This window comes from Bufo gargarizans, chromosome 3 (genome assembly GCF_014858855.1).
Source record: "Bufo gargarizans isolate SCDJY-AF-19 chromosome 3, ASM1485885v1, whole genome shotgun sequence".
Classification (NCBI taxonomy): domain Eukaryota; kingdom Metazoa; phylum Chordata; class Amphibia; order Anura; family Bufonidae; genus Bufo; species Bufo gargarizans.
The window spans coordinates 340647553-340659948 of NC_058082.1; the positions used below are offsets into that span (position 1 = coordinate 340647553).

The window sequence follows — 12396 nt, forward strand, 5'->3', positions numbered from 1 at the left end:
ATGTATAAAGTATTATAATCAAAGTAACTCACAATACGTGCAGGTTGCAAGGAGCATAAATGTGAGTCATGCCCATTCCAGGCTTTTCTGTTAGGATATCCTCCAGGCTCCAAAATATAAGGGTCCCCTTCAAAAAATGGTTTACTGTACACTAGCCAGCTGTGAAAAAATGGTTCTCATTTTATATAACATACCATAAATCTACTAATCACATAAGCTGACCTCCAACCCATTGAATCCCTTGTCACTTACAGTCCACTGTGCACTATGATGGATTCTGTTTTGATGGGCTGGCCATTAACACATGAATCTGAAGCTGCTCCCAGTATTGTAATCTTATTACCCTCTCCATTTTCATCCAAAAACAGACTTATTCGAGGGACCTGGAAATCCTGTACATGGCAGAAAGCAAAAAGAGGGTAACAAATTGTTTGTTAGGGCTCCTTTACACAGTTTCGGTCCTTTTTTGGGCCCAGACAATGCCTCAAAAATGACTGTCTTGCTCAGTGTTTAGCTTTTGTTTGTAGCAGTTTTGAGGTATTTTTACCCATATAGTGTGTTTTTGAACCAGGCATTTTTAAAGGTGTTATTTTTTTTTTAGAGGACGGTATGTGCCCCCCATAATTTCACACACTGTATATTTTTTTTGAGGGTGCGAGGTCTATTGAAGAAAAATGACAGACTATATTTGAGAAAATGCCAGGGATATAGCATGTTGCAATTTGAAGAAAATGCTCAAGGGTGAAAAAATGCCAGAACAAAAAACGCATCACTAATGTCAGCCAGGTTAATACCCATTTTACTGCTGACAGAAACCCTTTAAAGAGAATGTGTCACCACAAAGTGCTATGCAATCTTCAGGCGGCATGTTAAAACAGCAGAAGCTGATCAGATTCATATATATGTTTGTGGGAACAGATTCAGTACAATGTGTGATCTATTCATTAAAATTTCAGCTTTTTCTGAACTGAGAGACCACTCCCGTGTACAAGTATAAGTGACTGATAACTATATCTGTGTATTCACACCTACACAGAGAATGCTATCAATCACTGATAACACTTCCCCCATGCACGACTGAAATCAGAAAAAGCTGATTTCAATGTATAAATTACACATTTTACTGAACCTTTTCCAATAAAATGATATATTATTCTTCTCAACTCATGCTGCCTGTAGATTGCACTGCATATTGTAGTGGTGACAGATACTCTTTGAAGTTGGCGCCTGCGCTACAGCGCACCATCAACATTGTAGCTGAGGGAGCTGTATTAGAGAGATCCCTCCACTACAAAGTTCAGAGTGATCTATAGCTCCAAAGCAGACATCCAGGGATGGAGCTGCACTGAAATGGTGATCCGCAGGAGCGGTGTGCTGGACCCCCGCCAATCAGCTAGTGATGGCCTATCCTGATGATCGTCCAAGCAGCAAAAGAGCCCGCTGTATTATATGAACATCTTTATTTCATCATTATTCAAAAAGTGTAATCAACACATTCCAAAGTCCATGTTTTTAAAAAGTCTAAATCACGGAGACAGAAAGCATAAAACTGTTTTGTGCAGCGGGCTCTTTTGCTGCTTAGACTGCGTGAGAAGTACACAAGAGAACTTCCTGAGCTACGCTACTGCGATATATGTGGATTTCTATTTAATATTACTATCCTGATGATAGGCCATCACTTAAAAATGCTGGCCAACTTCTTTAGGTTATTTTATTTTCATTTTATTGTCATTCATACACTCCTGTCTTTAACAGTAATTTCTTTTTTCATATCTTCTAATTTTCTTTCACTCACCCGAACCAAATGGCGCAATGATCCAATCCAAGATTTGGGTTTCGTAGTATCCCTTTGTGGGTCTTTAGATGATTTGTCTTGAACTTCCCATGGACACGTCAAATCAGTGTCTCCTTCTAAAAGAATAACACGTCTTCCTCGGAAATATGGCTTCTCATATAAAAGCCATCTAAAAAGATTGAATGTAAGTTAGTTTTGAATTGTCACTATGTGCTCTTTTGCTAAAAACGTCCCAGAACTAACACACAGTCACATTAGTTAATGTTCAGTGATAATATGTAGTAACTCTGGAAAGTACTAAACAGAAAAATATTATAGCATAAGGCATTGGCGGAACTCTAGCTGTAGCACTTGCTACTTGCTTTTGTAGGAAATAACAATATGGTGGATTTTCACTATAATGTAGGCTTTCTAATATATTGTGCTATTATACATACCTTTTATTATTGCTACTTATGCTGCTGTTTTATTTTATTACACTCGGTGGTGGGGACTCCATCTTATTTTGCTATGGGGCTCTATGAATTATAGTTAGGCCCCTGGCATAAGGAGTAGATAGGGTAGATATTTATAGGTTTTGGGCATTTGTCACTATTAGGCTTTAGTCACACACATGTTTCTGGTATTTTTTTACAGCTACAATTGAACTAGGTATACTAAATGAGAGGCTTCAAGTCATGATTTGTCATATGACAGTATTGTGTAGGCAGCAATGGAGAAAGCAAAAAAAATAAATAAATGAAAAAAACTTCTGAATTATTTCTTGGTGTCTAGGTATTAAAAAATGTTTGCTGAGATACTATATACCGGTAGATTTAAATATTTAAAGGAAGTCTGTCACATAATTTTCACCAATAAAACTAACAGCATTGCCCCACAGAGTTGCAAATGCATTCCAGACATACCTCGTACTTTGTGTCTTTATTCCATGTCCAGGAAAAGCACTTTTGCTGTTCCAAGTGCCCAAAGCAAACAATTATGAAGAGGGGAGGACTGCATTAGCTGCTCCTTTCTTGGGTAGCAGCTAGAGATATGGCATTCCAAGCTTTCAAACAATACCAGAATCACAGCATTATATCCACTACATAAGAATATATAGCTGTTAGAAATCAGATCAGGAGTGAAAGCAGTGAAACCTGTTTTTACTTTCACTTTTAGCTGCATTCACAGCCAATCCGATTTTTAACAGCTATATCTTCCAATGTAGAGGATATAATGTTGTTCTGGAATATCAGCTTTCAAACAGGACCAGGCTCGTTAAGCAGCCTTCCCCTTTTCTTAAGTCTGATTTGCTTTGAGCACAGTTGGGCAATTGAGAGACTTTTTCAGTAGAATAATAGTGCTTTTCCTGGACATGAAATAAAGATACAAAGTTCACATAGGTATGTTTGGAATACATTTGCAATCTTCTGTGTCGCAATTCTGTTATATAGGTGAAAATGTGGCAGACTCCCCTTTAAAGTGTAACTGTCATGTTTAAAAAATAAATAAATAAATAATTTTAGCATATGTTACTGCTGCTGCAGTATCATCCATAAAGCAATCTCTAGTTTCTTTACATACCACTGTATTCCTTGAGCTTTTCCCTTAGTTACAGCTGTTTTAACCCCTACAATATGAGGATCTTCTTAAGATGGCTCCTCTGCCAGTTCTGAGGCCAAAACTGCTTTCCCTCACTTCTCATACACACTTGCTGTAGCCAGCAGCTCCCTGCTAGCCAATCAGATGGGATTACTGAGAGACACGCCTCTTCATTCTAAAGCCTAATGCAGGCATGCAGTGTGGAAGACCGCCCCTCTGTCTTCTGTTTATACTAAAGGGAAGACAGACAAGCCATAGCAACGGTCTGTTAAGGGAGCAGTGGAAAGTGACAGGGGATATTAATGAAAGCTGTCATTATAAGGTAATTACAGATCTTTTGGCAATAATTGACAGACTAACTCAGATATACATGCCTAGCTCTAATTAACTAGCAAATAAAAAAAAATATGACAGTTACACTTTAAGGTTGACAGTTACACTTTAAGGTTGTGCTCTGAGTCTGTTCATATCTCAACTGAATAGCATGTGTGTTGCATTGTATTTGTGATATTTTTGAGTTTTTTTATTTGCACAGAATCCGTATAGGAGTGAAGTTAGCTTACCTTGTGCTATACAGTATATATATATATATATATATATATATATATGCACAGATATCAGCATATTTTTACCAACACTTACCCTCCTCGAATAATCCGAACAGAGATCTTTCCCTGCAGTTCCCATTCACAGGTGTTACCCACATCACTATAGATCTCATAACTGTGACCCCTGAAACCAGGCTCTGAAAATAGTATGATCTGGTAATAAAGCGGTACAGAAAAAAATACTTATTGAAGAGTCCTTTTAATAATTATTACATTAAGGGAAATGTAATTATAGTTCTACACTTGTAAATATGACTCATACAATATATTCTGACATTGTAATATGTTTGGTAAAACCTGTTCATTGAGCATTTATCTTGGGAAAAACAAGATCAGTGTGGGGGAAAAACTTCACACTAAACACAGGAGGGAAGAGGAACAGTAACTGGGCCTGAAAACTACGGAAGGAACAGGTCACCCCCTAAACAACCCTAATCCGGGCCCTAACTACCTATCAATATGAAAAGACCTTGAAGGTAGGAATATTCAAATGCTGTATACCTAGGCCCTAATATCCCTATAAGGTCCTGGAATAAGGTGAGGACCAGAGACAACCCATTCCTCCCCAGATGGACGAATGGAAGTCTCTGTCTCAGGCCCAGATACAACAACAGGGAATATAACAAACACAAAACAATAAGAAAAGACAAGACTTATCTGAAAGTAGAAAGCTGGCAACTCCAGAAGCACCACAGAGTACAACCGGCCAGCTAGTTAGAAGGCAGGAGGAAAATCTATAAACCGCCCCTTCAAGAGTGAGAAGTGTCTACTTATGGGAAAGGCAAATTACCAACAAGCAACACCTGAAGCAAGGGGTGTGGCATTGACCAAAACACAGACACAATAAGATCCACAGTCAACTTGTCAATTTAACCCACGAGTTGCTAGTCTCTTCGATCTCCTGGTACCTGCCACGGGAATGTCCGTGACAATTAGCTTATTTAATCATTCCAATATAGCAGCCTATTAATACACAATCCCAATTCTTATCTAATGTGTATGGCTGCTTAAACACACACACACACACACATATATATATATCCCAACCGCTCATATTACAATTCAAATAGGGAAATATTATATAGAGAAATTCTCTCTATGGGTCCCAGGTGATCACCATGTTCCCCTTCCTCCACCTCACTACTTGGTTGCTTTGGCTGTAAGACAATAGGTTGGAGCAGGGGCCCAAGCCCAACCCACTTTCTAATTTTATCACAAAAAGAGGCCCTAAAGTTGCCGCCTCCTGAAGCACTATTCATTTCAGTGCACAGAGAATCCATACACTGCATCCATGGATAATGATTTGTATTATATTCACAGCAGTGAGCACTGCTCCTGCCTGTACCCTCTGCTAAAAGCTCTGTCATAGTGCCGGATACCATGCACTGTTGTTATATGCAGAGCACAGCGAGGACAGGCAGGAGCAGCAATGTGCTGTGCAGAACATCTGCCTGTACTCGCTGCTCTCCGCTGGAACCTCTACATAGAACATTGGTGCAGGGTATCTTGATGTGCTATGACAGAGCTTTCAGTGGAGGGTGAGGGCAATAGTAGGGAGATGTACACCCCTCATAACAGCGCTCACTTAAGTGCATATAATACAAATCAATATCTGTTCATCGCATACACATCTGTGTGCTGTAATGAATAGAGTTGAGGAGACCGGAACTTCGGGTCTCTTTTTTTAATAAAATTTGAAAATCAATAAACTACATTAGAAAAAATATTTTAAGGTTATTTCTAACACTTTGCAAAAATATTTAGGTGAACGTTTAGGTTCAAGTTTCTTAATAAACTGATATTCAGGTCATAAAAGGGAGTCTCTAATTCATAATAGTCTGTGGTGGGAGGCATTGCAAACTAGTGTTTATGTGGAGGGTTGGTATATTGTTGTCTCTGCTATTAAGGGCATCTGTAATCCTCCACCTGCTAACCTATCATTGTTACAAAAGGCACTATGTTTTGCTGCCTCTTACCTAGGCGCTTCCCTCATTCTGATGAGTAAGCTTAATATTTTAGATCCCTCCTTAGACAAGATTTCCCCCTCTGACTCTCAAGTCTTTTTCCAGATGAACTGCAGCTGTTTACCGAAGTCCATGGAAATATGTCTGACTGTTTATTGGTCTGTGATGCTCTTCAAGCATACTTAAATGGTTACTTCTAATCAGCGATCTCCTATGTTAAAAAAATTATGCTAAACAAGATTTAGGCCAATTGTTCTGCAGACAGACTTTATTGCTGACCCAAGCTCTGCTAATCAGCATACCTGACTGGCAAATGGTACATTGTATTTACATGTCTTGAAAGAGAAAACTTTTCGTATATTGTGTTTTTTTGTGATAGTAGTTTGAAAATTGGCCCCAAAATTCAGAGAAATTGATTTACTATAACATGAACAAAGCGTTTAAGGGCTAAATAGGCCACTTAGACTGCTGACCAAAATAACTGTATTGTATTGAATCTGACAAATGGTCTCGTTGTGACCTGAAACACAGTGTTTGTGTTACAATAAATCAATTTCTCTAAATTCTTTGTGCCACTGGATCTAGCAGCACCACCACTTTTCACACTACTATCTATCATTATTGCATCAGGCCCAGCCTTGGACTGGAGAAAATGCATGCAGCAGCCTACGGGGGCACCTCTGAAATCCTGCTGGAGTGTTCTGCCTCTAGCACAACACACTAACATGAGGATTTTATTGGCACTGTATGTCCTGTTGGTTAACAAACCTACCCATTTGCTCTTCTTCTTTTTTTTCATCTGCATCACGTGGATTGTTTTATTATTAAGCAATTTTATTTTGATCTGGGCAACCAATCTGGTAAATTGCTAACCAGTGTGGTTAAAAACAATATCTCAGCTCCTTCAGTACTGTGGATTTGTACTACTCCTAACACAATAGTAACAGCACCACAAAATATTCTCCACCAATTTTCCAGTTTCTATCTGGACCTGTATATGTCTCATGCTACCTATGGCTCAGGGCAGTTGGAGGCCTCTTTGGGAGAAATCACGTTTCCCTCTTTCTAGGAGCAGAGCATGGTCAGGCTATTGATACCACATTTACCCCAGATGAAATCAAGGAAAGTATATCTTCCATGATAAAGGGGAAGGATACTTGCCCAGATAAACTTCCTATGGAGAGATATTTACAAACATTAGATATCTTGACCACTCACCTCCTGTATATGTTTACCTCCCTTCTTGTACCATGCCATAAATATACAGCATAACTATTATCACATTCCTGCACCATGCAATACAAGAACTGAGACACTGCTAACAGCAGCTAGTGTCAGCAGTAGTGGCTGAGGTCGGTACTAACACCGATCCTGGCCATTTAACCCAAAGATGCTGCGGTTGTTACGGCCACGATCGGCACTGATCTTAGCCATTTATGCGGGGTGTCAGTTATATGTTACTTATGCATCTATGGGGTTTACAGAGGGAGGAGGCTCCCTCTCTCCTCCATTGGACCCCTTGTGATGTGACAATAAATTAGAATATCATTAAAAATTTTATTTCACTAATTAAATTCCAAAAAGTGAAACTCGTATAGTATATACAGTCGTGGCCAAAAGTTTTGAGAATGACACAAACATTAGTTTTCACAAAGTTTGCTGCTAAACTGCTTTTAGATCTTTGTTTCAGTTGTTTCTGTGATGTAGTGAAATATAATTACACGCACTTCATACGTTTCAAAGGCTTTTATCGACAATTACATGACATTTATGCAAAGAGTCAGTATTTGCAGTGTTGGCCCTTCTTTTTCAGGACCTCTGCAATTCGACTGGGCATGCTCTCAATCAACTTCTGGGCCAATTCCTGACTGATAGCAACCCATTCTTTCATAATCACTTCTTGGAGTTTGTCAGAATTAGTGGGTTTTTGTTTGTCCACCCACCTCTTGAGGATTGACCACAAGTTCTCAATGGGATTAAGATCTAGGGAGTTTCCAGGCCATGGACCCAAAATGTCAACGTTTTGGTCCCCGAGCCACTTAGTTAGCACTTTTGCCTTATAGCACGGTGCTCCATCGTGCTGCAAAATGCATTGTTCTTCACCAAACTGTTGTTGGATTGTTGGAAGAAGTTGCTGTTGGAGGGTGTTTTGGTACCATTCTTTATTCATGGCTGTGTTTTTGGGCAAAATTGTGAGTGAGCCCACTCCCTTGGATGAGAAGCAACCCCACACATGAATGGTCTCAGGATGCTTTACTGTTGGCATGACACAGGACTGATGGTAGCGCTCACCTTTTCTTCTCCGGACAAGCCTTTTTCCTGATGCCCCAAACAATCGGAAAGAGGCTTCATCGGAGAATATGACTTTGCCCCAGTCCTCAACAGTCCATTCACCATATTTTCTGCAGAAGATCAATCTGTCCCTGATGTTTTTTTTTGGAGAGAAGTGGCTTCTTTGCTGCCCTTCTTGACACCAGGCCATCTTCCAAAAGTCTTCGCCTCACTGTGCGTGCAGATGTGCTCACACCTGCCTGCTGCCATTCCTGAGCAAGCTCTGCACTGGTGGCACTCCAATCCCGCAGATGAATCCTCTTTATGAGACGATCCTGGAGCTTGCTGGACTTTCTTGGATGCCCTGAAGACTTCTTAACAAGAATTGAACCTCTTTCCTTGAAGTTCTTGATGATCCTATAAATTGTTGATTGAGGTGCAATCTTAGTAGCCACAATATCCTTGCCTGTGAAGCCATTTTTATGCAACGTAATGATGGCTGCACACGTTTCTTTGCAGGTCACCATGGTTAACAATGGAAGAACAATGATTTCAAGCATCACCCTCCTTTTAACAGGTCAAGTCTGCCATTGTACATTGTAACCCAATCAGCCTGACATAATGATCTCCAGCCTTGTGCTTGTCAACATTCTCACCTGAGTTAACAAGACGATTACTGAAATGATCTCAGCAGGTTCTTTAATGAAATGCAGTGGAAAGGTTTTTTTGGGATTAAGTTAATTTTCATGGCAAAGAAGGACTATGCAATTCATCTGATCACTCTTCATAACATTCTGGAGTATATGCAAATTGCTATCATAAAAACTTAAGCAGCAACTTTTCCAATGTTTATGTAATTCTCAAAACTTTTAGCCACGACTGTAGATTCATTACACATATAGTGATCTATTTCAAGCGTTTATTTATTTTAATGTGGATGATTATGGCTTACAACTAATGAAAAGGCGATCAGACTGTGGCACTGCTAAGGTTTAATTGAAGCCCAGGGTACTTTGATAGCAGCCCTCAGCACTTCTGCATTATTGGGTATGGTATCTCTCATCTTCCTCTTAACAATACCCCATAGGTTCTCTATGGGGTTTAAGTCAAGCGAGTTTGCTGGCCAATCAAGCACAGTGATACCATGGTATTTAAACTAGGTATTGGTACTTTTGGCAGTGCGGGCAGGTGAAGTCTTGCTGGAAAAATACATCAGCATCTTGAAAAAACTTGTCAGCTGACGGCTGTGCTGACTTTAAACTTGATATAACACAGTGGACCAACACCAGCAGATGACATTGCTCCCCAAACCATCACTGACTGTGGAAACTTAACACTGGACATCAAGCAACTTGGATTGTGTACCTCTCCACTCTTACTCCACACTCTGGCACCTTGATTTCCAAATGAAATGCTAAATTTACTTTCATCTGAAAACAGGACTTTGGACTACTAAGCAACAGTCCAGGCTTTTTTTTCTTAGCCTAGGTAAGATGCTTCTGACATTGTCCCTGAGTCACACAAAAAATACGACAGCTGTAGCCCATATCGTGGATACATGTGTGTGTGGTAGCTCTTGAAGCACTGACTCCAGCCGCAGTCCACATTTTGTTAATCTCCCCCAAATTCTTGAATGGTCTTTGCTTGGCAATCCTTTCAAGGCTGCCGTTATCCCTGTTGCTTGTGCATCTTTTTCTACCACACTTTTTCCTTCCACTCAACTTTCCATTAATATGCTTGGATACAGCACTCTGTGAATAGCCAGCTTCTTTAACAATTACTGGTACGTAATGGAAGCATGGAACGGAACCCTACGGAGTGCTTCCGTGGGGTTTCCTCCCGTACTTCCGTTCTGCAAAAAGATAGAACATTTCCTATCTTTTTGTGGAACAGCCGGATCGCGGACCCATTCAAGTGAATGGGTCCGCGATCCACTGCCCCACGGACTGTGCTCGTGCATTGCGGGCCGCACCACGACCACGGGGCGCACACGATCGTGTACAGGGGGCCTAAGGCTTAGGAAACCTTTGCAGGTGTTTTGTGTTGATTGGCCAATTAGAGTTTGATACCATGAGTCTACAATATTGAACTTTTTCACAATATTCAAATTTTCTCAGATACTGACTTTTGGGTTTTCATTAGCTGTAAGCCATAATCATCAAAATAAATAAACGCTTGAAAAAGATCACTCTGTATGTAATGTAGCTAAGGTATATAAAATATGGGTTTCAGTTTTTAAATTGAGTTACCGGAATAAATTAAGTTTTCGTTGATATTCTAATTTATTGAACTGCACCTGTATGGCAATGCAAAATGCAGCTGATTTTTAATAAAAAAAAGTGATTTTATGATGCAAAAATAGTAGAACATGAAAAACTATATAAATTTCTATTGCCATAATCATATCAACCTGCAGACTAAAGTTATCATATTATATGTAACACATGGTAAACCTAATAAAAAAAATAAAAAATAAAAAAATGACAGAATTGCACATTTTGCCCACCTTATCTTCCAAAATTGTAATAAAAAGTGATCCAAAAAGCCAAATGTGCCCCGAAATGGTACCAATAAAACTACAGCTTGTCCCACAAAATAAAAAAACTAAATATATCAACTTAAATCTTCCACTAACATAAAGTATATTGTGTCACGAAAAAAATCTCAGAAATCCAGCTTTCTGTCATCTTTTTGTACTTGCAGACTCTCCATTCTGGCTCGACTTGAACATGACTTGTGACGCCAACAATTGTAATGCACATGGGATTCTTTTGTTAGTTTGTGACATTCAAAATGCCTTGGAGATCCCTCACAGAGACACTTTAGGTGTCTCCAATTGAGACGTTCTCAGCTTGCAATTCCCGGATTCACCTCTCTCTATCTCCTTTTAACGTCCTCTAGGTATCATAAGGTCCCAAGGTCCTGATGACCTGAAAATGACAGTGTATACTCATTTATTGTCTACCAGAATCTCATTTGTTGACCTACCAGCCTAGTCTAGATGGAGGGAGCTGATCCTCAATTTATCTAAGGATGATTGGTTAGATGCAAGCTCGGCCCAGCTTGGTTTTCCAGCTGCCAATAATAAGCTTACTCGTCTGTTATTTAACGCTAATTCCTATAGATAGATCCCGATCTACCAGATGTCATAACTGAGCTGGTTTAACTATCTTATTTGGTCATGCTTTTATATTATGTCCTTTTGTGGATCTACTTTTAGTGTATTTGGGTTAAGTTGTATCCCTATTACCTGATTCATGTCTGTTAGGTAGGCAGTAGGTAGTAGGCAGAGGCACGCATCTTCTCACTCCTTTTCTGGATAAAAGAACTCCCCTATCTGACAACCAAGCAAGTATATGCTCTGATTGATTTGGAAGGAAGGTGGTAATATGCATAGAAGTCCATGTTTACCCCTCTCCCTGCAGCCTGTTAGCTTGTTGCCACTCACTATACTGGCTGATATAGCAGCTAAAGGGCACAATTTCAAATGTTGATGGCAGAGAAAGACACATTACTGTATTCAAGTAAAGCCAGCACTAGATATTTTAACATTTAGTTTGTATCTAGTACAAATTTTTACCGGACATAAAAGGTAAAAAAAATATACAGGTTTTAAAAGACTTTTTGAATGCTGGAGAATCAGGTGCTGAGACCCACATTGATAACTGAAATGCTAACCACTATGCCCTAAGATTGGCACTGCTCGGTTCTCTTTGGAGGGGTGGTGTTAGCAGTGTATGGACATATAGACTATTTTTATGAGTCCATGTACCACTCTTTTGCATTTATAGCCAAAGGGGCACTGTGCTCTGGCGAGTGCTTCTACCCCTTTATTTCAGTGACTGGTGGGAGGTCTCAGCACCAAGGCCTTCACCGATCAAAGAGTGACATGCCAGAAGTTTTCTGAAATGACAGTTACACAACATACAATAGCTGACCTTTATATTAACCACTTGCACACATACATTTGTAAATTTGTATATTTGTTTTAATTTGCTCAAACTGTGTTTTTCAGTGAAGTATGAAAGTTCCTCTGTTATTTAGATGCCTACCTTTCCTGGTCTTGGATTCAATTTGCCATGACTTTTCCCTGGGTGATGCTAAAAGAACAATATTATATTATTTTCAATTGCAATACTACATACAAATAAAATAAATACAAAATTAGATAATGATA

The 12396-nt window shown here is 39.5% G+C and overlaps 1 protein-coding gene across 1 annotated transcript in view; it reads right to left on the reverse strand.

Moving 5' to 3' along the window:
* The window catches only part of CRYBG2 (crystallin beta-gamma domain containing 2), a 127176-nt gene that overhangs the window by 51310 nt on the left and 63470 nt on the right, over positions 1-12396 (reverse strand). Inside the window, exons 5-9 of the mRNA XM_044285653.1 lie at positions 12272-12319; positions 4019-4137; positions 1796-1964; positions 253-392; positions 33-159 (exon numbers count right to left, since the gene is read on the reverse strand). Coding sequence (XP_044141588.1) covers positions 33-159; positions 253-392; positions 1796-1964; positions 4019-4137; positions 12272-12319 — 603 coding nt within the window. The remainder of the gene's footprint in view (positions 1-32; positions 160-252; positions 393-1795; positions 1965-4018; positions 4138-12271; positions 12320-12396) is intronic.